At 56.4% G+C, this 25,348-nt stretch overlaps 6 protein-coding genes across 6 annotated transcripts; 4 read left to right on the top strand and 2 right to left on the bottom strand.

Annotated features, from left to right (window-relative positions):
* Positions 1-1,334: 1,334 nt before the first annotated feature.
* Positions 1,335-3,673, top strand: KVR01_003284 (uncharacterized protein; the record flags this gene model as incomplete). Its single annotated transcript, XM_044785678.1, has 3 exons — positions 1,335-2,780; positions 2,870-2,943; positions 3,003-3,673. Exons 1-3 carry the CDS (start codon positions 1,411-1,413, stop codon positions 3,671-3,673), a joined length of 2,115 nt encoding a protein of 704 aa, XP_044648299.1. The 5' UTR covers positions 1,335-1,410.
* Positions 3,674-6,444: 2,771 nt separating this feature from the next.
* Positions 6,445-6,678, bottom strand: KVR01_003005 (uncharacterized protein; the record flags this gene model as incomplete). The annotated part of the gene is made up of 2 exons (XM_044784798.1): positions 6,445-6,577; positions 6,620-6,678. 2 exons carry the CDS (start codon positions 6,676-6,678, stop codon positions 6,445-6,447), a joined length of 192 nt encoding a protein of 63 aa, XP_044648020.1.
* Positions 6,679-7,940: 1,262 nt separating this feature from the next.
* Positions 7,941-11,105, top strand: KVR01_003691 (uncharacterized protein; the record flags this gene model as incomplete). Its single annotated transcript, XM_044793214.1, has 6 exons — positions 7,941-8,082; positions 8,151-9,161; positions 9,217-9,835; positions 9,895-9,957; positions 10,011-10,662; positions 10,776-11,105. The coding sequence occupies 6 exons, from the start codon at positions 7,941-7,943 to the stop codon at positions 11,103-11,105; spliced, it is 2,817 nt and encodes a 938-aa protein (XP_044648706.1).
* A 515-nt stretch (positions 11,106-11,620) lies between these two features.
* On the bottom strand, positions 11,621-12,511 carry KVR01_002574 (proteasome core particle subunit alpha 5; the record flags this gene model as incomplete). The annotated part of the gene is made up of 3 exons (XM_044790645.1): positions 11,621-11,794; positions 11,880-12,418; positions 12,487-12,511. The coding sequence occupies 3 exons, from the start codon at positions 12,509-12,511 to the stop codon at positions 11,621-11,623; spliced, it is 738 nt and encodes a 245-aa protein (XP_044647589.1).
* Positions 12,512-12,820: 309 nt separating this feature from the next.
* Positions 12,821-16,272, top strand: KVR01_003893 (uncharacterized protein). Its single transcript, XM_044788476.1, has 3 exons — positions 12,821-13,582; positions 13,643-15,591; positions 15,655-16,272. The coding sequence occupies exons 1-3, from the start codon at positions 13,189-13,191 to the stop codon at positions 16,051-16,053; spliced, it is 2,742 nt and encodes a 913-aa protein (XP_044648908.1). The 5' UTR covers positions 12,821-13,188; the 3' UTR covers positions 16,054-16,272.
* A 2,443-nt stretch (positions 16,273-18,715) lies between these two features.
* KVR01_002728 (1-phosphatidylinositol 4-kinase LSB6) lies at positions 18,716-22,134 on the top strand. Its single transcript, XM_044792034.1, has 3 exons — positions 18,716-19,874; positions 19,934-20,707; positions 20,763-22,134. Exons 1-3 carry the CDS (start codon positions 19,183-19,185, stop codon positions 21,664-21,666), a joined length of 2,370 nt encoding a protein of 789 aa, XP_044647743.1. The 5' UTR covers positions 18,716-19,182; the 3' UTR covers positions 21,667-22,134.
* The last annotated feature ends 3,214 nt before the right edge of the window (positions 22,135-25,348 follow it).

Here is a 25,348-nt window from a genome sequence, read left to right as displayed (position 1 = left end):
TGAATTTGAGCTTGTATGACCTTTTTTCCCCGAGCCTAGTGTAGAGCAAGTAGGTAACGTTGAAAATTTTAGGCTCCACTTTTTAACCTACCGGGGCGGAGGCGGATCCCAGCGGGGTCACATCTCTTCACTTGGGCCATTTTACCAGAATGTACCAAGTACTATACTTGAATCGGTTGATCGGGTACTGTTCACGCAGGTACTGCAAGAGGCTGCATGCGGGCCCAAACCACCCACACAACCCTTGGGAACTGGGCAGCGCATCGAGTCGGCATCCCGGACGGACTTGCAGGAATTGGAGATATTCGGAAAGAGGGAAATTCCGAGTTGTCTCAACTCGGAGTGGCCCCTGAACGCCTCTGTGGTCGGCGAGGATACTGTTGTTTGTGGTATACACGCGTACAAGTCTACCGAGGTACGTACATGGCTTATTCTGACCCTGGCATCCACCCGCCCACCTTCCAGGGTTGCTCTTACATATCTTCCCACAGTAGCAGTAGTACGTGCCATTCTTGACCCAAGAGACTGTTTCTCAGCCGGGAGCTATAGCGCCCGGCAGAGCTGCCCAAGTTGCCAAGCCAGCAGCGAAACCATGAGCTCCGAGTGCTATCGGATGACCAGATCTTGGCTCGAGATAGAGTTCTGACTGAGCGTGTACCACAGTATGTACTTATTGATGCCAACGTGTGCGCAGCCACTGACGTCCCGAGTAACCGCCCAAGTTACCCAGACTCAGACTGACTACCAGTCCACCACCAGCCACTCCGAAGCTTAACCAGACGGCGACCTCGTTAAATGGCCCTCGGGTCTCGACTCATTTCCTCCTCTTATGCACCCATTGCATCCACAGCTCACCGCAATTACACGTACACCTGCATTTGCAGCTTTCCGCATCACCAGCCCCTCAGCCCGCGAGGCGGATAGTGACCTGTTCCCTCCCACAAGGTGACACCCAATCCTCCCCTTCTCCGCACGCGATGGCGCCTTTCCCCAGATCTGCGTTCGCCTCATCTCCTGCGGGACTTGACGCCGGCCTGGGCCCAGGGCTGCAGGACCAAAGTGGATCCCCAAGCAGCTTCTGCCAGTCGGCCAGTCTGCCAGTCTGCTTGCTCCTCAGCAGCCTCGTCATCCCCCATCCAAGGCTTGGTCCACGCGACTCGGTAGTTGGTTACATCGCTAGTTTCTGGCATGGAACATCCTCGACCTCACGCATCTCACTAGTCAAGCTGTGCACAATTTGTGCAAGCACGAACCCCTCCATTGCGCTCCTTGACCCACCGAACTTGCGAGGCCATGTCGAGATCTATGACCCTGGCTCGCTGCGATCATGCCCCGTTCGTCTTGCCGGGATTATTACAAGCTATGAGTTATATATGATTACATGCTTAAGTATGCTCCCTTATCCGTGGGATGTATGTGACAGCCAACCATATATTTTTGATAACCAACAACACCGATAATATTTCCCTACTACGTTCACGTTTGTGTGGTGAGGCCCCCAGTCCGGGCTCATTATATGTAAAGATGTCTTTAGAAAGACTGGTCTACACATTACTCCTTGGGGCTGTCCATGCTGTCCCCTATAGCGAGTACATCCTCGCTCCTTCGTCCAGGACAGTATATCCAGTCTCTGTTTACCAGGTTGGCGGCACCGTCGACAATGCTGAAGGTCTCGTCGGCGGGGCGAACACAACGGTCACCATCTCAGGGACTGCCCAAGGCGGACAGAACTCTTCTGTCACTCTAGACTTTGGGCGAAACATCGCCGGTCAAGTCTCGCTCAATGCACCAGAAGCAGCGGGCCCAAGTGCTGCCGTCTGGCTGACCTTCTCTGAGTCCAGTTTGTGGGTTAGCAGCTACGGCAGCGACGCAGTTTCAGATGATGGACGAGACGAGCCTATTCCATTGTCCGTGAGCGGAGGGTCTGGAACTTATACCGTTGAGAGAAAATACGCTCGTGGAGGCTTCCGTTACCTCACTTTGGTTAACAATGGGACGGCCGATATCCAACTATCAGGCCTCGCTGTGCTCTATACTGCGGCACCTACGCAGGATCTACAGGCTTACACGGGCTACTTTCACAGCAATGACGAGCTGCTCAACAGGATATGGTACGCCGGAGCGTACACAAATCAACTTTGTGATATTGATCCTGTATATGGCAACGCCCTGGTCAACGCCGGTCCCAACTATGTACCGAGACCTCTGCAGCCATGGTATTACAACTACACCATCACCAACGGAACCAGCGCCCTTGTCGACGGTGCTAAGCGGGACACCCTCGTCTGGCCAGGCGATCTCTTCATTTCTGGCCCATCAGTTGCTTACAGCACGTCCGCATTGGACGCCATCAAGAACTCAGTGGAGTCACTCTTCCTCCTCCAGACACCGGAGGGCATTCTGCCCTATGTCGGCGTGCCATTCCGCGACATAATCAACCAGACGAGCTTCACTTATCACCTTCACAACCTCATTGGTGTCTATAATTACTACTGGTATACCGGAGACCAGGCCTGGCTACAGACCTATTGGGACCAATTCAAGCGCGGCCTGGCGTGGTCGCTCAGTAATGTCGACTCGAGCGGACTGATGAATGTCACTGCCTCCGCAGACTGGCTCAGAGCTGGTATGGAAGGGCATAATATCGAAGCTAATGCGATCCTGCACTACACACTCAATCTTGGTGTCAACCTGGCAAGTGTGCTAGGGGACGATGCTGCTATTTCTCAGTACCAGAGTGCTGCGGCCGGGATTAAAGGGGCTGCCAACAGTCTTCTTTGGTATGTATGAGCTTGAGATTCGTGCATTGCAGAAAAAGCATACTGGGTTTCTGGCTGTGACGATGGCTCGCTGACAGTTTGAAAACAAGGAACGAGGGACTGGGGTTCTATACGGACAACGAATTCACGACTCTCACCCCTCAGGATGGCAACAGCTTCGCCGGTACGTGACACTGAGGAACGTCGTCAGGATTACTGTGCCATTCACTAATACTCGGTTAGTCCTTGGAAACCTCACAGAAAGCGACGCACAAAAAGCTTCCATTGTCGCCAACCTTCAAAGTCGCTGGGGCACCTACGGGGCACCAGCACCCGAAGTGAACTCAACACCAGCGACGATTTCACCCTTCGCCACGGGGTTCGAGCTCGAGGCACACCTCGTGGCCAACAACCCCACGGGGGCACTAGACCTCATGCGCCTCCAGTGGGGGTTCATGCTCGACGACCCGCGGATGACCAACTCGACCTTTATAGAGGGCTACGCGGCGGACGGGGGCCTCGTGTACGCGCCGTACAGGAACGACGCCCGCGTCAGCCACGCGCACGGTTGGTCCTCGGCGCCGACGAGCCTGCTGAGCCGCTACGTCGCGGGGATCCACCTGACGGGAGCCCTGGGGCGGACGTGGAGGATCGCGCCGCTGACGGGAGGGCTCAGCACGGTCAGCGCGGGGATGAGCACGCCGCTGGGGGCCTTTGCTGTTGAGGTCGCCGCCGATAGCGGGTCAGGGGCCGTCACGGCGTTTGGCTTCGAGGCCCCTGCTGGGACGACGGGTGACGTCGTCCTCCCGCCGGGAACGGAGGGAACCCTGACGAGCGATGCTGGGGAGTCGGCGGTGCTTTCTGGCGGGGTTGCCACTGGTGTTGGTGGTGGCAGGTGGACCTACTCGGCGTAATGAGGTAATATTGATTAGGAATAGATCTCGATGAGTTGGATGAAAAAGCCTCATATTGCTCTTGCCCTGTTGGTGATGGTTTGTATATGTGACGTTCACGGGCATAGATCTCGATGGGATGAAAAATATGGTGACACGCTTCGTATTGCTCCGTCAATATCACCGTGGATAAGAATAGTTCCTGTCTGTTGGGGGTTGAGACCACAAGAAGCCTTGGTCTAGACCACGGACTCCTCATGTCCGATCAAGGAGATGATGGGGATAGGCGTTCGGCCGGCGCCGTGGGCGACATCTAACCCAAGGTTGGTGATGAGTACCTCCTCCGGTCTTCGGTATGACTTCTCCTCCCTGTACTCCTTCGGCGAGATTCAAGGCAGTGATCAGCACGAAATAGGGCCGGCCAGGCGAGGAAGGAAACTCATTTAGGAGGAGGTCTGAGAGCACGGAATTCCACCCGGGGCTAAACCATGTAGCTCAAGGATACACGAACAACGGCGGCTCAACGGCGCAGTGTGAGGAGCTGTCAGAGAGTTTGGCGGGATGGAGCAGGGGTGTTTGAAGGGGCCCGCGACTAGGAGGAGGCCACTACTACTAGCTGCGGACGTAAAGTGACATTTGTGGCTTGGAGTTTGCATTGTCCCCAGGTTACGCTATCTCCCAACTGCCGTACAGTGGTCCCCTGGTGGGAAGGACAAGCCTCCGGAGTTGAGTGTGTTGGGTGATGCGACACATTGGTGAGGTGGCCGGCGTAGGACAGGATCGGCCGTAAGGCGCAATGGTCCTCGTCACAGTGAGGAGTTGTGTGCCTGTTGGGACGGAGGGCAAGCTCCCCCGGCTGGAGAAGGGTCATCTCGGGAGCCTGAGGCTGTCCAGCCGCGACGAGCCCATCACAGTGTTGACTTACAAACCGAGGCTGCCCCAGGAGTCAAGCCGAGTGGCCAGCTGCTCTGAGGACCCGTGCCCGGGCTTGTGTGAGAGAGGGTTGCGTGCCGGCCACGAGGGCCCCAATTCGGGAACTTATGGGCCCATTCTGGCCACCAGACGCGTCCTTTTGCGCGCCATGAGTACGAGATAGGCCGAAGCTGTGCCGCATGAGCCTGAGGACGGCGCGGGCTGTCGTTCAAGGATGCCGGCGGTTGCCAGGGCTGCCAGGGCTGCCAGGGCTGAGCTGGCTGGTAGGCCTAGCAGGGTTATCTCTGGGGGCGGCGCACGGGAGATGCTGTTGGCATGCGTCAAGTGCCATCGGCCCGCGCAAGGCCACACGAGCCCTTGGAGCCCAAGACGAGCAGACGAGCCGTCATGAACTCTAGCGGATCGCCCGTTGGGAAGGGGGCGGGTCTGAACTCGTCCCAGCCCAGCCGGGTCCGTGTGCTTCTGTGGCGGGCTTCGGAACCCGCCGAGCGTCGTCGAGGTCCCCAAGATATGTCCGACGAAGCACTTGTCCAGTCTTACATATCTCGTCCGCTTTGATTGCGAAATTCTTTTGCTGCGAGCCGTGGACGAGAAGGGGGACTTAGCGCAGGCCCAGGAGAGGGAGGGAGTGCAGAGTAGTCAGAGGAGCTGAGAACTTTTGTGGCGCCGGCGCGGTGCTAAGCGCGACGGGGTCTCTCAGGGCAGCGCATGTAATAAACCTTGGAAGGCAACCAGCAGGAGGAGCCTGCGCCTATGGCCACGCTTCTCAGAGCCTCGACAGCCGCGACGACCGGCTTGAATGGCTTAGTGAGCATCTGTCGAAATCCGAAGAGCCCCGAAGCAGGTACATCGGGATTGTACCTGGTAGCGGTGACAGGGCAGGAGGAGGAGGAGGAGGCTAGGAGGCTAGGAGGAGGAGGCTAGGAGAACAAGGCGGACGGCCTGTCAGGTCCGCATCGAAACGGCCGGTTCCGTTGTTCCCGCTAGCTCCTGTCAAGTCAAGATGCTGCCCAGGCCGGCCCTAGCAAGCGCCGTCGATGGCAGGTTTTCATGTTGGCTGTAAGGTCGACGCCACAATATGCAAACAATCCTTTGTCGCCTTACATGTGAGTCTGTGTGGCATCTGCAAGGGATGGATGTCAAGACAACATCCCGACCTCGAAAACTGATGCTGTCTGTTCTGTGTATGCTCGTTGCTCCGTCTACTAAGCCATCACCGTCCAGGGTTCCAGGGTTCCAGGGTTCAGCCTTAGGGTTGTAAATGGAGAAGGAAGGGGGGCAAGGGGGGTAGTCCGTACTCACTCACACACTCACACACTGACCCTCTCTCTCCTGGGCCTAGCCCGACGCAACCACCCTACTGCAACGAGGCGCAACGACGAGACAGATCCCCCAAGATCTCTTGCTGCCACATTCGGTGGTTTGCGTCACACCGCAGTCCCCGTTGTGGAACATCGATTCATCACGATGCCACCATCCATTGGCTACCTCCGCCAGCTCTCCCACTCGCCCGTGGTGCCGTGGTGGCCGGCCAGAGAGGCCAGCCCTGAGATGGCTGCTACCCGCCCTGCCCATCCTTTGCCCGACTGGGCCTGCTTCTAGATGCCTTCGTCCGACAAGGTTGGTGCCAGTCTCCCAATCCATCTAGCCTGCGGCACAAGGGGAAATCCTCTGACACCCTCCTGGCCGGCCGGCCTGCTATGGCAGACGTGGGTATCCGGCGCGCACTACCCAGGTACCCAGGCATGTACGGCCACGCAGGGGAGGCTGCGGAGGCTGCGGCGCACACCGACAACCTTCCCAGGTTCTCTGCCCTGGGCGGCTGCTGCTGGCCGTCATGGGCGCACAAGTCCAGTCCCCTAGGACATCATCTGCTCTGGGCTAGCCAGCCCGCCCAGACACTCGACGGGAACAATGCGGTGTGCCATCTCCCTCTCGCCTGTCTGCCTCAGCCCCGAACAATGGCCTTCTTCCAGCAGATGCGCACTTGCACTCCGGCCTTGTGAGCAAAGCTCTACACGGGGCTGGGCCTGCTAGGACAGATACGTCTCTCCCTCCTTCCCGCTCGCCTGGTCATTGTTGGTTCCATCCATGGTCCCTGTCTACTGTCTCGTGTCTCCTCTGCCCATGCATCATCTTGGTTAATTCCTCCGGCTCCCTGGTCCTAGCACAGCGCCGTTGCTTCCCTCGGACTCCTCCTATCCATTGGACGTCGATCTATATCGCAACCGCGATACATTTGACGAGCTCTGTAGTGACAAAATAAATTATACCCTTGGGCATGGACTCAGGTCGTGTCATAGCCCTGGGTGCCAAACGATCCCAGCGTCTGCAAGGCGGTGCCTCTGGAGTATTTAGATGCCAGTAGTGCTCGTCTTGGTCCCGCCATTGCACTCAGCTTCAACTTCAGCTTTCAGCCTGTTGCTACGCGGCATATCTCTCAAACCATCAGTTCTTGACCAAGGCCTCAGCACGCGTGTACCACGGGCCGTTCCTGTACTCGAGCTTGACTCGACCAATTGCATGAACACTACATCTCTTCACGAGCCACGGGCACGAAACCTTACGCGTTTTCCTCCTCCCTGAGAGCCCTTGATTTGCCAAGCGCTGGATGCTCGACTGATCCTCATCCCACGTTAGCACGGCTTTTGTGGCTGCGGTGTGGGGAGACGCTGCTGTGTCTTGTGTTTCTGTCCCACGCGACGCTGCCATCGCCTTCGCGTTCCTCATCCTGATCTTTGCTCCACTGGGGAGAGCAAAGCAGCCTGTCTGTGGCAAACTCAAGCGGATACTGCCAGCAGGAAGCTTAGCTGGTTGTACTTTTCCGGCGCGGCCTATAGCCTACACGACACGCCTGGGGTACGACGAGAGCAGCGACTGACCGACCTCTACTCCGCCGGCATCTGCGAGTAGCACTCGAGTTACACTGGCTTGTTTCAGTCGGCTCTGTTGAGCAGCTTTATATACTGTTCTGGTCTGCCCGTCCCTTTTGTGCTTCGCACTTCTGGCCTTCCTAGCCCCCTCCTCATAACTGCGCACAACGGCGGAACAAAGTCGGACTGTCTTGCTCCTTCATTTCTCCCCTCAGTATATCGCTGTTTCCCCCAGATATCCTTCCACTACACCCCTCAAGTTTGCCAACGGGTGCTTCTTCAAGAGCTCTATCTCGTCATTTCCGGCTCAGTGTCTGGACCGCACCCGCGCTTCCCGGGGGCACGTTCTACTGGTGTGGGCCGGCTGTCGGACGAACATGTGAGGAGCCTTTGGGTCTCAATCAAACACTGGTTTATCGTATCGGACAATCGAAGAACTATTGTATCTCTCCGCGGATATTTGGGATACACTGTCATTAGGCATGGATTCAGTTGCTCTTGTGCCCGAAGGGGCCTCGGCCGACGGCTTCAGACCCCGAGAACTATCACCAACCACGACGAACAAGGATCCCTCCCCTCCTAAGAAGACGAATATTAGAAAAAGAACCAAGACCGGATGCCTGAGTAAGTCCCTTTTCTGTTTTTGCATCAAAACAAACCCCCAAAGACGCCCAGAAGCTGATTCCAGTCAGCGTGCCGAAAACGCCGCATCAAGTGCGACGAAGGAAAGCCCATTTGTCAGAATTGTATCAAGTCAAAGCGCCAATGCGAAGGCTATAACACGCGTGTTGTTTTCAAAAACCCTATGGGAGCGCTTCCTGGAGGGCCCTTCGGACCTATTCCTCACTATCATCCGGACCCAACTGAGGCTCTCGTCAATGCCCAGTTGTCTTCGACACACGCCAAAGCATCCTCATCGTCACAAGGGCCCCTTCCTTTCATCGCGCCAAAGCCTCCCAGTCTGGACTTTGGGAGTGCTGAGCACTATCAATACCTTGCAGCATTCCCTGGCCCGTTCCCGAGGGCCAATCCCCCGAATGCGCCTGGGTTAGGCGTCCACCAGCAACAGTACTTCATGGGCCAGATGTCCCCTGATCTGTTTCTCGCACAGCAACCTAATCACTTGATGGATTCGCCAGTGCAGATGAACCAGCCTGATTTACTCGACTTCTATGGCCCGTCCCATCCGCCGAGCCATCCGCTGCCTCAGGGCTCCGTTCCGCCAGCCCCCATCCATACCAACTTTGCAAGTATGGACAGGCTTGACGATTCGGCAATATTGCCAATATCACCACCTTTCTCTCAGCCTGCTTCGGCCAAGACTGATGCGGGAGACGTTAAAACGGAGGGTTGGTTCACTGATGAGGACGATGCCTCACTTGGCCTGATGGAGGATGGGCAGTCGCCAAACAGTACTATTGAAGTTTCTGGGCTTGCAATGACGGATCGTCTGAAATCTCCCCTTGATCCATATGGAACACAAACAAATCCATGCTATGGGCTTCCTGCGGACAACGTACTGGCCAACTACGCGCCATCGCCCACGGATACACCCTTGAACGACCCACAGACGGCTGAGGTGTTCTGGTATTTTGTTACCATGACGGCCCCCTCGCTGTCCATGTACGAGCGCAATGCAGCCGATCCGTCACGAACCTTCTCGGGTGACGCTGTCCTACCACCTCATCGCCACATATGGACGTGTGAGTAGGCATTTCCTGGGGTCACTTGTCAAGATCGCGCGGCTGATCCTTGTAGATATCCTGCCACTCGCGTCTCTGCAACACCCGGCTCTTCTTCAAGCGATACTCGCCATAGGGAGCCTTCAAATGGCCGTCTTGAAGAATGATGTGCCGACGGCGTCGTGGCTGCACTACGGCTTGTGCACCCGTCGCAGCTCCAAGAACTATCGAAGTGCAACAAGAAGAGCCGAGCCCGCCACACTGGCTGCCACGCTATTGCTAGGCTTCTACGAAGTGTGGTCCAGCAATCATGAGAAGTGGTGCACACACATGCTTGGGGCGCGACAGCTCATCAAGGAAACACCGTTCCGAGAGATGAGCAGGCAGATACTGGGAATCCACCAGAAGAGGCGGCAGCATCTCCTTGCACGGCGGACGCAGAACCAATATGGTGACTTCTCACCACAAGACAGCAACTCAAATCACGAAATTGCAGACATCGACCTGGGCTTGGTCAAAGACTTGTCAGGGAATCCCGTGAATTTTGTGAATGGTACAAGTGGGCCGGCTGCCCACTCAAAGACGAGGCACTGTACTGAACGCGATATCGAAAGTTTTGAGCACATGATGGACCTATACTGGTGGTTCTGCAAGATGGATATCTACCAGAGTACGCTAGGGGCTTCCAAGCTATTGTGAGTACCTGTTCGCCGCCCGTGATGTCGGTCTGAGGGCCAAGCTGACATCTTCCTAGCATGGAATTCGACCTGTGGACGCAGTGTCCCCCACGCGCACCGATAAATAGGATCCACCAAGTGTAAGAGCTTCAGTCCTAGAGGGTCATTCAACCCAGCTAACACTTGGTTGTAGATACGGGACTTTCGATCATCTTCTACTCGTTTTGGCTCGGCTGTGCAACTTTGTTGCCAATGACTTGCCACGCAAACGAAAGGCCAGGGAACAGGAAAACGGCACAAGCCCAAGAAGCCAGAACTCACCACCCCTATTTGCCGGCATGTTCCCGGGAAGGGGTGATATAAGATTGCCCAGAGGCCTCAGCCCGCCGCAGGAGCCATTCCCGTCGGCCGAGCAGATGCACGACGCCTTGGACCTCGAGACCAGCACGCAGAAGGCCCTGGAGGAGTGGAACGGGATAATGCAAGCGTTCCAGCTGTTCAAGAGCAGCCTCGGGCCCGACTTCGACCCCCTCAACGGTGACGCCCACCCGCCCGAGGATACGCCTTTTGGCCCGGCCTTGACGTACCACGCATATGCCGTCGCGGGCATCTGGATGAACTTCTACATGGGCCTGGTCATACTGCACCGCGCGCACCCGAGCATGCCGCCGTTCGCGATGGTGGCGGCGCACATGATCGCCAAGGAGACGGACCCTTATGCCAACGAGATCGGGCGGATCGCGGCGGGCGTCGCTGGGAATCTGTGCGTGGATAGCGTGGTCAGCGCGCCGCAGTCCTCGGCGCTGATCGAGTGCTGTTTCCCCATCTTTGTCGGCGCCGTTCAGGTAGGTTTGGCCCCCCCCCCCCCCGAGCGTACATCTTCGCGTGCCCCTCCCCCTCAAGCACTCCCGCATCCCATTCTGCAAGGCACATACTAACAGCCCACCCCAAAACGCAGTACCGAGGAAAGCTCCAGAGACAATGGGCAATCAGGCTGCTCCACCAGATCACAAGACACACCGGCTGGCAGACGGGGGACCAGATCGCCAGCGGATGTGAGGGGGCGTGGCGCAAGGCTGCGGCCATGGGCGTCGCGCCTCCGTATGAGCCCGAGTCGGAGTCGGACGCGCTCCGGCAGGGCTGGACGACACGCAGGCTTGACGAGCGGATTCAAGAGGTGGACGAAGGGCATAACAGGCCGGTGCTACAGAGGTCGGACCGGGCACACGTCGCGTTTGGGTTGCTCAGCGTAGAAGACGACATGGAGAGGCTGACTTTAGAGGACTAAGACGAAGCGAAGCGTGTGGGCCTGGAGGCATGCTCTTATATTCTGCCAGGGCATATAGTTACTAGTCACTTGTTGCGCGGGAGTTTTCAGAAGAACATGCGGGTTGAAAGTCGGCGGTGGTCTTGCACCCTGGGAGGTAATTTGATGTTGGCTTTCCATGTCGGATACCATTGTGGGTTCTTGTCTAGTTGTTTAAATCGTCAATAGACTAATGATACAGTTCTAAGTGCGAGAAGGTCCCTTTCCTCTGTTTGTTGGTTAAGCAGTGACCTTGTCATCACAGTCGTCTAGATCATGACGGCGCCCGGAAACCCAGGGCTTCTGCAAGGGCGAGCATAGCCTATTGTGCCTGAGCCCGATCCCCCCATATTCTCTGGATATCTGTCCGACGCTTCTCAAGCCATTCCAGCATCCACTCATCCAATGTGTCCTCCGTGACCTTTTGATCCCTTTCCTCCTTGTCTTGAATAGCCCGCCTCGCAATCCGCCATTGCCTTGGTCGACTTGTATATCTCCTAGTTTGCAGGAAGACGCTCGACGACCGCTGCCATCTCCTCATCGGTGTATATCCGGAAGCCCTTCTCCTTGGTCACGCTCGCGAGTTGCACGTTCTTGGAATCCAGCTTCTCCTCCATCACCTGCTTCAGGGTCTTGAGCACCAGGGTCTCTGCGTCTACCAGGGTGAGAGACTAGAAGGGAAACGTCAGCCCGCCATCCAATGTGGAGTACATCCCCCAGCATGCACATGTATGCTGCGCCCGCGCCATTTCTCACCTTGTGGTACTCGTTCTGCAGCTCCGCCTGCGCGCCCTCGCTTCCGCTGCCGATGGCCTTGGCGTCGTACCGGTAGAATGTGCCGCTGGGCTCGGCGTGGTACAGGCTGGGGCCGTCCTCGTCGTAGCCGGCGATGAGCAGGGCGACGCCAAAGGGCCTGCTCATGATGCTCTCCTCGCCGTCGGCGCTCTCGCCGAAGCGCAGGGCCAGGTCGCAGATGGCCTGGGTGCAGGACTCGACGCGCAGGGACTCGTTGTAGTTGAAGGCGTGGCTCTGGCACTCGACGCGGGCGTGCTCGACCATGGACCGCGCGTCGGCCTGCAGGCCGGACATGGCACACCCGATGTGGCGGTCGATCTCGACAATCTTCTCGACCGACGACGTCTCGAGCAGGGTCGACGTCACGCGCTTCTCGACGCCCAGCACCACGCCCTCGTTGGTCGCGACGCCGATGGCCGTGCTGCCGAGTTTGATAGCCTCGAGTGAGTACTCAACCTGGAACAGACGACCCTCGGGGCTGAAGGTTGAGATGCCCCGGTCTAGGATCTCGTTGGGTTAGCTGGGGCTGCTGGGGGGAGGTGGGGGGTTGCAGGCGGGAGGTGCTGACCGTATTCTGAACGTGCCATAAACATCTTGACGGTGGTATGTGAGTGAGACCGGGGGAGAGGATAAAAGTGTCGAGTGCTGTCGTGGGAATGCTGGTGCGGTGGGTTCGAGATGTGAGAGGATGGGCGGGAAGGTGTTTGTTTGACTGACGGTCGATGTCAATGAGCTCCAGACGGCCAGGCAGAGCAACTGCGTAACCAAGCTCAGCAGCCTGCCCCGGCGACCGCGCAGCTCGGGAGCTAGCTTGCAGGGATCACAATTAGCTGCCAAGCGATGAGTGTTGTACCAGTACGTGCCGAGTGAACACAAAACAACCTCACCGTCTAATTACATAGGTACCTTGGTGCCTTGAACTTGTGTGATAACAAATAAGCAATATTCTCAAAAGTATTTATTTCTACGGCAATGGGCCCGACAGATGGCTGTACACCGGCAGTCTGCTCTGGACATTCGTGGCCCTGGAGAGCTATTGGTACCTGAGAACAGCTAGGGGTCCCCAGTGTACTTACGTAGTGGGCTTTAACACGGGTGACGCGCCGGCGCTTGTGGAGAGCAGTCCTCATCTCAGGGTCGCAACCTTCAAGTCAACAAAGGCGAAACAAATTCCTCCGAAACCCCCCAGCGCCGTCTCGACACTTCCTGCAGCTCATGCCACCGGAGCCATATACCCAGCTGCGCGCTCAGACGTGACGGGCCTGCCACCATGTCTGCGCCCAGCAGACACGCAGCCTACGCCGCGGGTGACAAGACAGCGTCACGAATGCCCCGCGTCAACACCCGCGACAGCACCACGCGGTCCTCGTTCGAGTCCAGGTCACAAAAGGCAGGGACGGAATCGCCAGGGTCTGGGCCCGACCGCCCGCCACACAAGAGGACCTTGTCGGGCAATCCGCGGGTCAACAGCATGCGGTCCAACGACGAGAGAGAGCGGCGCACAGAGAAGCACACCGTCACGACCCGCGAAACCTTGACCTCCAGGACGAGGAGCCCTGACCGGAGGCATGTGCCGTCCATGTCGACCGGTAAGGCCAGGGCAGATTCGAGGAGGGCTGCCGACACCCCGTCAAAGGACACGAGGCAAGAGCCGCCTCCGCAAGGCACGATTGTACCCCTGAGAATGCGCATCATGGTACTATGCTAACATGCAGTCGACACAGCCCCTTGGGAGCCGGAGGCGACTCTTGTACCGCTCACCTCTGCGCCCTTGGCCTCTCGAATATCAATACCGCCGCTAGCATTGCATGCGCCTGCTTCAGTGCAGCCGAAGCCGCTGTCGGAGCTCTCGTTAGAAGCGCAGGAGGCTGCCATACTGGAGGATCTCCTGTTCGTCTTCATGGGCTACGAGGGGCAGTACATCCGTTTTGCGAAAGGCTATGACCCTACCGAGGAGAGAGATCGGCTCGCTGGCCCGACGCACCGCATCCTGTCAGGCCTGGACCCGAGCTTACAGGACCTGACCATGTCCATGTTGAAGATGGCAACATATTACACTGCCTTGGAGACATTTATCGACGTGCAGAGCCGAGAAGAATTCGGGTCCGTGAACCATGCGCTGTGCGCATCGATCCGGAAATTCTTGCAGGACTACCTGGTCCTCATTGCGCAGTTGGAGACGCAATTCCTCACAAACGACGCATTTACATTGCACGTTCTCAACATCCACATCCTGCCGACCAGCCATATGATGTTCCAACTTTATTCCCTCGCACATGAGCTCTTGAAGAGGAATGCGCTCTTGGACGAGGAAACGGACGAGTCTGGCGATAGTGCCGATGATTTCGACCAGATTCTGGAGCAGCTGAGAGACGGGGGAGACCTCATGCCAGGCAACATGACGGGCAAGAAAATATGCAAAGGAGGCGTGGTGTTAGGTCTCATCACCAAGAGATTAAAGACTATGTCTGGAGACCCTGCCGCCAGGGCGCTTCTGACAAATCTGCTTAGGGACTCTAGCAAGCCTTACATGGTCATGCTGAATGAATGGCTGCACCACGGCAGTATCAACGATCCGCATGGCGAATTCCTGATCAAGGAGCAGAAGAGCCTGCGACGGGAGAGGCTGGAACAAGACTACACTGACGAGTACTGGGAGAGGCGTTACACCATCAGGGATAAGGAGATCCCGCCGCAGCTGGAAGCCGTCAAAGAGAAGGTGCTCCTCGCTGGGAAGTACCTCAATGTCGTCCGGGAATGCGGAGGCGTGGATGTCAGCAGCGACGTCAGGGACAAGCCAAAATCCTTTGATGACAACCGGTTCCTGGAGAACGTCAACAATGCATACTCGCACGCGAACGAGTCGTTGATGCAGCTGCTACTGACGACGCACGCCCTGCCGGATCGACTGCGATCTTTGAAGCACTACTTCTTCCTCGACCCATCGGATTACTTCACCTACTTCTTGGAACTCGGAGCATCGGAATTGCGGAAACCAATGCAAGTTGTCAACATCGCCAAGCTGCAATCCCTGCTGGACTTGGTCCTGCGGCAACCAGGCAGCATCGTGGCATTGGATCCCTTCAAGGAGGACGTCAAAGTACAGATGAACGAGATCACGCTGATCAAGTCCCTCCAACGGGTCGTTAACATCACAGGCATAGAAGAAGGCGGTGCGCTGCAGCCTCTGAAGGACCAACCACTTGAGAATGACAAGAGAGCTAATGGCTTCACATCTCTCCAATTGGACTACGCTGTACCGTTCCCAGTGTCTCTGGTCATCAGCCGGAAGACAATATGGCGGTACCAGGCCTTGTTCCGTTATCTGCTGTCCCTACGACATCTGGAATCGCAATTATCAACGGCATGGCAAGTGCAGACCCGGGGTTTTATATGGTGCCGCAGAAGCTCAAGCAAGGAAATCGAGCTCTGGAAGAAGCATGTCTCGACGCTCAGGGCACGGATGCTGGTGTTTGTCCAGCAACTACTATACTTCTGTACCGCGGAGGTGATTGAGCCAAATTGGCAGTCTCTCATGTCACGGCTCAAGGCAAAGGATAACGACGCATCCAAAGGCTATACCCGGACGGTTGATGAGCTGATGCAGGACCACGTGGACTTTTTGGACACCTGCTTGAAGGAGTGCATGTTGACAAACAGCAAGCTCCTTAGGGTAAGCATAGGGCCACTGGTTCACATGAGCACGTTCCTATTCCCGTTGCTAACCAGTTTCCAGGTCCACTCCAAGCTCATGAACAACTGCACCTTGTTCACCGGCAGCATCGATTGGCTGACAAAGAACCTCGAGAGGGCAGACCCAGACCTGCAAGGGCCGACAAAACCAAGGAACATGACAGACGATCAATGGAAGCACGTAGTGGCGAGCCGAGAAAAGTGGCAGCTGGCGCATGGCGAGTCGACTAAGAGCCCCGAGGCCCTGCTGTCCGTCCTGGCGGAAACGTTGAAAGTGTGGGAATTCAACTTCAGCAGGCACCTCAAGATTCTCCTCGACGCGCTGAACCACTATGCAGCGACGGAGACGGTGGTTCTGCTCAGCCTCTGTGCGAGGCTGAGCGCTGCAAACCAAGGCACGGAGCATGTCGGGTTCAGGAACGAGGATGAGTCGACGCTTTGAGCCTTTCAAGAAAAAACAAAGATACCAATGTGTTGATGTAATTGCAAGTTCAATGGCGTTAGCTGGAGTCGTGACAACATGCTCATACCAGGCACGGACGGTCAACGAGCGTTGATGGAAAAGGGCACAGGAACGGGAAACGGGCGGCGTCTACTAAGTTGGGTCGATTCTGTAGATATTTCCAGAGATACCTCGTACGTACAGGCTTGCAACCATTCACTGCAGGTGGTCGGTCTGGTCTGGCTTGCCCCAGACTCTAAACTTCTACTGAATTATTCTGCATTGGAAAACGGCAGCAGCCTCCTTTTATACGATGAGTTGTTCCACAAAATGGGGCTGAAGTAAACGCTTGCGGTGGTCTCGTAAATACCTATATTCCTGTCTTACTTTACCTTAGATACTCTAGTATTATCAGTCATTAAAAGGTTTACCCTAGGGTTGCCCGACGCCGCATTCTTGTGGCCTGCACTTGAGCTTGACCTTTGCATCAGTGACTTGTTGCAGCTGCTCCGTTGCTTCACCACCCGTCAACCACTGTCAACATGCCAAACCTCGCCAATATGGAAGCACATAGCTCGCATGTGCCCTGCATGAATCAGAGTACCAAGGAGACAGAAAATACCAAGAGTGCTGTCGCACCGCTTCTTCGTCTCCCTCCCCATCTTCGACACCGTATCTACCTGCACACTGAATTGCTTGCACGATATGAAGATGAGAAACATGCCGTCCTTAATTTAAACGGAGTCAACCCATTACCTTCGATATGGGCCGACTTTCCTGGACAGCAATTCGGTTACTACGGCTTCCTTCTTTCCTGCCGTACGATATACGCAGAGGCATCTACCATTCTTTACCGCAGCAATAGATTTATTATTCGGTACTGGGAGAAGCAATCCTTAGCACCTCTACGGTACTTAAGACCTTCGTCGATTTATAAACTGACATACCTCAAGATTGTCCTCAATCAAGCTTCGTGCCACCACAAGGACCCTGAAACACGGCATGAAGACAGAATGGATATTTGTGACGATGAGCGATTCTTCAACACAGGCTACAGGGATGGAGACTATAGAGACCTTGATCCTCAATTGTGCAACACCCCTCTTGGAGTCAACCAGCCGGAGGGGAAGGCTTTGCTTGCCGAATAGTATTCTGTCATTCAATACCTGTCATCTTACATCACCCCGGATAGCCTCGAGCTGAGTGTTGTCTGCGACGTGCACCCTGGCGACACGGAGGCAGCTATGCGCATAGTTGAGCCGATGAGACTCATTCCGGCCTTAAAGAATTGCCATATCCGCCTGTCCAGAAGTTCACATCTCAACTGTACCAGATTGCACGGGACACAGTCCTCCAAGCGCGAGGCATCGCGAAGTCACCACTTCCAGCACACATCTCAGGCGCATCAGCGCTGGTGAGACCTGAGAAGGCCGTCGGCCCCGAGGCCGAGGTCGAGAGTCGTCTCCTTTCCCTGCCCCGCGAGCTGCGCTTTCGCATTTTGGAATACACAGACTTGATCACGCCATGGAAGGAAGTCGATTGGTGCCGCTACCCCAGCTACCGGGCCAAGTACACTGCTCTTCACCCACCGTGCTTGCATACGGAAGGGATCCCATGCAGGCCAGATCTGCATCATGGCTGCCGTTTCTTTAACTGCTGGGAGGCCACCGAGCAGCATCACCGGCGACCAGGTAGAAGAGATCCTGTCAGGATACCGCCGTATCATAACGCCTCTTGCCATCCTAGCTCAGTCCAAGGGCGGCAATGAGAATGAAGGGGATGAAAATCAGCTCCGTGAATTTCATGCTCGTCTCGCTCTGCCATGGGTATGGAACTTTGACGATCGGGCAATGATTGACGAGTACGGCTTGACATATTTGGAAGACTTTGTGGGGGATAAGCGCCGAGCGCTGAGAGAGGAGGCTGAACGAATAGTTATGGGAGACCGATATCAAGGGCTGCATGATTGGGAGAGAGGAAATCAACGGAACAGCGTCTGGGAGGGTAAGTTTTACTATGGCTGAACTCGTATTTTGAATAGAGCTGAGACTCATATCTCGCACAGGCGGTCACTCAAATAAATTTCTTGTTCAGCACCAGAAGTGACGGTACGGTACTTATATACTGCTAGAGATAACCAATAGGTAGATTGGTTATTATGGTCTTTTGGCCGGACGGTGTAGGCGTGTGGCTAGCAGTCGCGCCTCCCGTTGCACCAGATCCAGTCTGGTTGCCTCGGCATGGTGGTAGACTATAATGATGCCCTGGTGAAAGAATAGACTGTTTGATAATCCTTCTTGTGCTACTTGACTTTGAGTTTAAAAGTAAGTCATAAAAACCAGTCTGCTAGCTGGAATAGAGTAATTATAAGGTAGAAGAACTCTGATATAATGTTAAAGTAAGAAGAGTTTAAATAATGTTAAAAACTAGTTATTCTTAAGTAGACTAAATTTACTTTATTTCCTTTTACTTTGAATATTAACAAGAAGGTACTGATAAGTAACTTTTTAGGTGCTGAAGTTAAAGTTCGAATCGATCTTTCCTTCTTGGGCAGAGTGAGTCCTTAGATTTGCAGGGGGGTGCCAAATTACCCATATCGACCCTACATATGTACTCCGTACCCTCCCCCAGTCACTAGCTGGCGGGCTAGGCAATGATGACAGCACCCCAAGGTCACCAGCACCACCGCCACGTAGATGCAGCCTGCAGGAGACCATGTAACAAGTCTAACACTATCGCGTCACGACTTGCAGCCATTCTAGCCAAGTTGCGATTTTGTCACGCTCTTTTGCTTCACTCTTGACCTTTTGCGTCGATAATTCTGGATTGTATTCTTAAGGTGTCCTTGCGAGAGTTTACGAGAGGGGTCCTCTGCCAGAACCGGACCGGGTTTCCATTCCAAAACAACAAAAAACAACCGCCTCGTCTTTGGAAGACGGGCGCTGCCTTCGATTCATCCAGCCACGAGCTCCCTTCCTGATTGCCACCAGAGCTCCCGAATGACTCAATCGTAATCGGACTCACGACCGAGCTAGGCTCCTGGCACATAAACGCCCTCCCTCAGCAATCCGATAACCCCGCCGGTGCCGCGCCATCCCCCGTCCCTCCGTCCCCCGTCCCCCCCTCAACATGCCTCGAAACCGCCCAGCCACGACGGGCTACGAGCGCCTGGAACAGGCCGACCACTCCAGCGATGAGTCCGAAGATGACTTCATGCTCCAGAGCTCCGCGTCCTTGCAGGACCCCCGTGCCCCCCGCTACAACCATACGTCACAGCCGCGGCCCCACTCGGGTATGACCTCGCCGAGGGCACATGTGAGCAGCAGCGGCACGACCCGCCCTGGAGGGCCGAAACACAGCCGCGGCCGAAGGCTTAGGAGCAATTCGGGCGTCGACGTCAAGGCCATCAACGCACGTCTGGAGCGCTGGGCAGAAGAAATAGCGTCCAAGTTCAAGCGCGGCAAGAAGGGCAGGCACGGCGACGACGACGAACCGCGCCTTGAGATCCACCACAGCGTCTTCCAGGCCCCCGAGGGCGTGAGGCCCGCCACGGAACAGAGCCTGGCCGTCCCGCAGGAGGGCGTCATGACGAGGGACGAGTTCGAGTACATTGTCGACACTGTGCGGCTGGCCATCGAGCAGGGCGTGCACCCGAGGATGATCACTCAGGGCAGCTCCGGGTCTTACTTCGCGCGGAACCCGGATGGGAAGGTGGTCGGCGTGTTCAAGCCCAAGGATGAGGAGCCGTACGCAGCGGGAAACCCAAAGTGGAACAAATGGATCCACAGGAACTTGTTCCCCTGCTGCTTTGGCAGGGCATGGTACGTTGGGAGAGCTCTGCGGCAGTGGCCGTGGCCTTACTTTGACTAACACCTGGCAGTCTTATTCCTAACCTTTCCTACGTCAGTGAGGCGGCAGCCTACACACTTGACTGCCAGCTCCGGACTCACATGGTGCCTTACACCGATGTCGTATGGCTTGCATCAAAATCATTCCACTACCCATTCTGGGATCGCTACAACTACTCGAGGAACAGGAAGACATTACCTCCAAAACCAGGGAGTTTCCAGGTCTTCCTGAAGGGGTTCAAGGACGCAAACATCTTCCTTCGAGAACATCCCTGGCCGGACCAGTACCTGTCGGGTGTACGGACCAACGATATGCACCGAAACAGGCGCAGAAGGTGGGTGGATAATTGCCGGCCCCTTGCCGGCCGCCTAGAAGACGAAGGTGGAGAGGACGGGGCGGAAACCCCAGACCGAGTTCCCGGCCCGGATAACTTCATGTGGACAGAAAGTTTGAAGCAGGCTTTCAGGGAAGAGCTTGAGAAGCTGGTGATACTGGACTACATCATGCGAAACACAGACCGAGGCCTCGACAACTGGATGATCAAGGTGGACTGGGAGACCGGGGAGGTCTCAATAGCTTCTGAGCCTGTACACATGAACATGGACACGGAGGAGCAGCCGGACGGGCCGAGGCCGGTCGATCTGAGCCAGAGGCCAGCGCAGAATCGCGCATCGTATCCGTACAAGGCCCAACGACCTATGGAGGCGTCGAGTCCGTCGGATCGGCCACGGGATCCAAAAATCAGTATAGGGGCCATTGACAACTCATTATCATGGCCTTGGAAACACCCTGATGCTTGGCGAAGGTGAGTGCGGCCTCAGCCTTCTCTGCAGGCGAAGCCTTGCTAACAGAGACAACAGTTTCCCCTTCGGCTGGCTCTTCTTACCCGTGGACCTCATTGGCAGGCCGTTCTCACAGAAGACGAGGGATCATTTCCTGCCCCTTCTGACCTCGACAGCATGGTGGAGCCAGACGCAACTGGCGCTCAGGAAAATCTTCCAGATAGACCCCGATTTCCAAGAGAAGATGTTCTCCAGGCAGATAGCGGTCATGAAAGGGCAGGCGTGGAACGTGGTGGAGACGCTCAAGACGCCGGACCACGGCCCGCTGGAGCTCACCAGGCGGGCAAAGGTGTGCGTGTGGGACGACCTGGTCGAAGTCCCCGTGGCCGTTCCTATGAGGGCGACATCGTCCGAGATGCGCCGGCGGACCGAGGAGGACTTCCAGAAGGCCATCGAGGAGGAGATGGACATCGGCGCGGCCAACAGCTCGGCCACCCCCGCCGCCGCAGACCTGCTCGGGCTCGCCACGCCGCCCGCGGACCTGCCCCACCCGGGCAGGTTTGAGCTGTCGGGCAACATCACGGACACGGCCGTGGACGAGACGCAGTCGCTGGAGGACTCGGGTGTGTTCACCAACGAGGGCGCCACGGCGGCGTCCTCGCCCACGCGGACCAAGCACGACCAGCGGCCCCGGCCGGGGGCCCCGCGCTTCGGGACCAGCTACCCGGGCCCGCAGCGGTCGCACTCGACGCTCAACGTCTACTCGAGCAACAAGCGCGAGCGGCGGTACTCGTACGCCACGGCCATGGGCCGGCGAAACAGCAGCTCCATCGCCCAGAACATGTACGGCGGCTACGACGACGACATGGAGGGCGACCTGGGGTATGCGGCCGCCGAGGGAATGGAGGGCAACCAGCGCAAGGTCATCGTGGAGAGGCTGGAGCCGGTCAAGGCGCGGAACCCTGTTTTTACTTGGTGTTAAAGGGGGGAAAGAGTAGCGGGGGGCACGGCAAAGAGGAAAGGGCAGGTTAAACAAAACCAAAAAAACGATTGCATCTGGCCGTTTTGGGTAGACTGTAAGATACGTGGGTGGCCGGCATCATGCGAGGCGTCCTTTTACACGATTTCCACGTTTGTCATATCTTGATGGGATTGGTATAGATTGGGTTGCGATTGCCTTGGGGTTTGTTTGCTCTTTGCTAGATGAATTCTGCATGGTGGGACATCGGATGCTCGGCAAGCAAGGGGAAACCATCGCCATGCCTTGACAGCTGTTGCAGTCGACTGATGTGTGCTATCGTTCCGCGGTACAACCAATACAGCAAAGTGAAGCAAGCGAGTCTGCAAGGTTGAGGGTGGCCCTGTCTGATCATCGGTCTCGGGGTGCGTGCCTATCCTGTCATCAAAACTGCACCGATGAGATGATTCCCGGTAGCTACAAAAGACCATGTGTTGTAGCCGAACACGCGTTTTCGTCCCAAGTTGAATCCCGTGTCCAAAGTTGCTGCTTCCCCCAGTCTTTGGCCAGCCCTGACCTTTCGCTTAGGAGTATATCGTGCCACTAACCCAACCACGTTTATGCCGCTTTTCCCAGCTAAGCGTGACCAAGCATTGTTGTGAAGCTTAGGCAAAGGGAAGGGCTTCCACGTCTCCCGAACACTCACTATCCAATGCTTCTATGCCCTGCATGTTGGCACTTCGTGCTCACAGCTGAAAAAGCCAGAACATATTCATGCGCATGATTCGCCGAGTGCCCGCTGCAGATGCAGGAGACCATTAGATACACTCAAAGAGGTAAAGGACCTCCGTGCCTCCGGCCAGCTTCATGGCCCATGCCAACTCTTCCTTCGTCTCCTCACTTACCCACATCGTCTGCAGATCCCGTCGCTCTCGCTGTCCTTGTTTGTCTCAAACTTCGCAATCTCCTGCTGTCGGCGCTTTGACACCTCAACGTGGACGCCAATGTGGGCGTATGCGGACCTGGCGTGATGTATTGTTGACTTCGCGTTTTTCGCGGTGGTAGGTATCCTCGTCGTTGAAGGTGCGGTAGTGAGCGCAGCGCATACTATGCCCCCCTAACCTGTCATTCACGGAAAAAATACCTATGTTGGGCCCATGCCATGGAGCACTACCCCCCACACCGACCCGTCCAGGGACCTTTACTTTTATGCTTCCCCACCGCATGGAACTGAACAGAAGACCTAAGGGATAGAGGGGCCATGGCGACTTCATCAAACACTGTGAGGTTGCAACCGTGATCATGGACCCCGGCTTGTGCCTCTTATCTTGCGTTTCTGGGCGTACGAGTGCGAAGCCGGTAAACACAGCATCCCGCGGCTTGGTAAAAATAAAAGGACCCAAGCATCTGGGAACCCCTGGCCGGGAGGATCAAGCGCCGATGGCCCAACTTGCCTTATGATTACCAACCTGCCGGGCGTGCAAAGTTTACCCCCACTTCCCTCCTCATTGACGAGGCGTGTTTGTTTCTGTGTCGTTATCCCGCAGGTCAAATATCACACACATATGTATGTCTCGTTCCGGTCCCTGTTGTTTGTTGCTTGGCCGCATAGGTGTCTGCACGTCTCGTGCGAGACCATAGGACGGAGGCGCGGAGTGTTTTCCCCTTGGCTGCTGAGGCTGCCCCCGCTCTTGACTGGGAGTCTAATTAAAAAGGACAGGCCTGCAAAGTCGCGGCCACTGTTGACCCAGACCGGGGGACCAGTGATGAGATTCATGCACAATATATGCACGGGACGGCGAAGCTGTGAGACGAGCGATTGCAGATGTGGACGAAGGATATGGGCGGGAGAGCTGTGGCATGCCGAAACATCGTAAATCCCGACCTGGGATTCTGCTCCCTGATGAGCCCCTCCTCGAGTGGCAGTTGTGATAAACCAGATGCGCGGGATCTGAGAAGGCAATGTGCCCGTGGATTGTGGCGTGCGCCTAGTAATCCGACGGAATGGAAACTCGGCTCTTAGTGTCCCAGTACTTCGGGTCAAGGGCGTCCAGGGGTGGCCCTGTTAGGGAGGGTGACGCCACGCCCCGGGCCCAAGGTCGGGTACCCACTCACGGTTGACCTCAACGTCCGGCCCAACGTCCGCACAAAACGCGAGAACCGTTTTCCACGCCGCGGCCCCAAGCTTCGCGACCTTCCCCTTCCCGCCTCATCCCATCATGTTTCCGTCAGACACGCAACGGCCCGAAATAGCGCTGTGGCCCATCCCTTGCCTGGGATTGGAGAATTGGACCCCAACGCTCTCGTCGCAAAGGCCTCGTTTCATGATGGGTCCCTTTTCGCCTCCGTCCGTTCGCACGCCCGCCGTTCTCAGCGCTGCAGAGGGCCTGCTTGAGATCGCCGAGCAGAGGATTGACACGGCGGGGAGACGAGTGATAAGGGGCAAGATGTGGGCATCCTTGCCGTGATTTTGTATACCGCTTCCGGTCCTCTGGCATCCACCACCATTTCAGCGACTCGGGCTCCAGTATTCGACAGGGGGACCAGGCTTTTCGCAGAGTGCATACACAGTAGGTTAGACTTTGCTGCTTGGCCGGAGGACCCAGTGGTCTTCATTAGCCATCTTGTCGACTCGCGTTGTATCCTATAGGTCATGGGCCCGTTTCGCTCCTCCACCACTAAGGCTTGAGGCCCGGACAATGGATTAGTGGAACGACAGGGACCGGGGCGCGCCGCTGGTGACTTGCATTTGTATACTGCTGCTTCTGGGTGCAGAACGCCGCATGTGAAAGGCAGATCGACAGGCCAAATTCCGGTTCTCGTTGGGATAGCCCGGCCTCCCCATGGCCCGTAAGATCCTACCCGAATGGCACGTAACGGATGCTGCGAGGGACCTTCGTCGTGCAAAGCGGCTGTTTACCCAGCCCCGAGCATGGAGCGGTCTATCAGAGCAGGCCGCTTTTTGAGACCTCCTGGCTGGCTGATCCCCATCCCTGAACACACACGATGGTCAATGCCAGGGTAGGCCGAGCACTTGATTGACCGGATTGTCACCCTGCGTAGTGGAAGGTTCGCCGTAGTAAAGCTTCACTGTCTGATTCCAAGTGGCAAATGGCCTGACGCCGAGGCATAACCTTTGTTTCCAATCCCTTGATGGCGTGTGCCCACTCGCTGGATCTCGACGTCAACGTTTTAGCGCCTAGTCCGCGGTCATTTTCAGCTGCGGTTCTCTTCACGATGCTCCTCTATCTTCGAGGAGATTAATGGAAAATCTGCTTCCGGCTATTCCGAAGCCAAGGTCGCCAGGATCACCAGTCTTTGCCGTGCAGTGACAGCTCTGGACCGGGGCATTTGCGTTTGTTCGGCCGGCCTACCGTGGGACAAACCTGGATCCGATAGGACAACCACCCCGCGGGCACCAAAGGTCCCCGACTCCTCCTGCAGGACATCGTGGGCCGCCTCCCAGTGGCACTGTTTAGTCTGCTGTCCGCGTACCACGGTACCTGCGCTAATGTTGGGCCCTGGGCTGTGTGGACGAGCTTGCCGGGATGTATGCTTTTGGGTCACCGACAGCCAGGACAGCCAGACAGCCGACCCACAAAGGTTCAGAGTGGAAGCGGCTAGGATGGAGTTGCATCAGACTAAAACTGGCCCAGCCACCATCCGTGGCCCATCTGCTCTCGACGGGCAAGATGGTCCTTGTAAT

Source organism: Diaporthe batatas, assembly GCF_019321695.1.
Source record: "Diaporthe batatas strain CRI 302-4 chromosome Unknown Contig00003, whole genome shotgun sequence".
NCBI classification, from domain to species: domain Eukaryota; kingdom Fungi; phylum Ascomycota; class Sordariomycetes; order Diaporthales; family Diaporthaceae; genus Diaporthe; species Diaporthe batatas.
The sequence above is the reverse complement of the archived record's forward strand: the minus strand, read 5'-3'. Positions and strand labels throughout refer to the sequence as shown.

Excerpts from the sequence above, each read along its gene's own strand:
- KVR01_003893 (XM_044788476.1), top strand. The coding sequence starts at position 13,189 with ATGTCTGCGCCCAGCAGACACGCAGCCTACGCCGCGGGTGACAAGACA. Across the intron at positions 13,583-13,642 it reads GCAAGAGCCGCCTCCGCAAG|CCCCTTGGGAGCCGGAGGCG; the intron begins GCACGATTGTAC and ends CAGTCGACACAG. Across the intron at positions 15,592-15,654 it reads CAAACAGCAAGCTCCTTAGG|GTCCACTCCAAGCTCATGAA; the intron begins GTAAGCATAGGG and ends ACCAGTTTCCAG.
- KVR01_002728 (XM_044792034.1), top strand. The coding sequence starts at position 19,183 with ATGCCTCGAAACCGCCCAGCCACGACGGGCTACGAGCGCCTGGAACAG. Across the intron at positions 19,875-19,933 it reads TGCTGCTTTGGCAGGGCATG|TCTTATTCCTAACCTTTCCT; the intron begins GTACGTTGGGAG and ends AACACCTGGCAG. Across the intron at positions 20,708-20,762 it reads CACCCTGATGCTTGGCGAAG|TTTCCCCTTCGGCTGGCTCT; the intron begins GTGAGTGCGGCC and ends CAGAGACAACAG.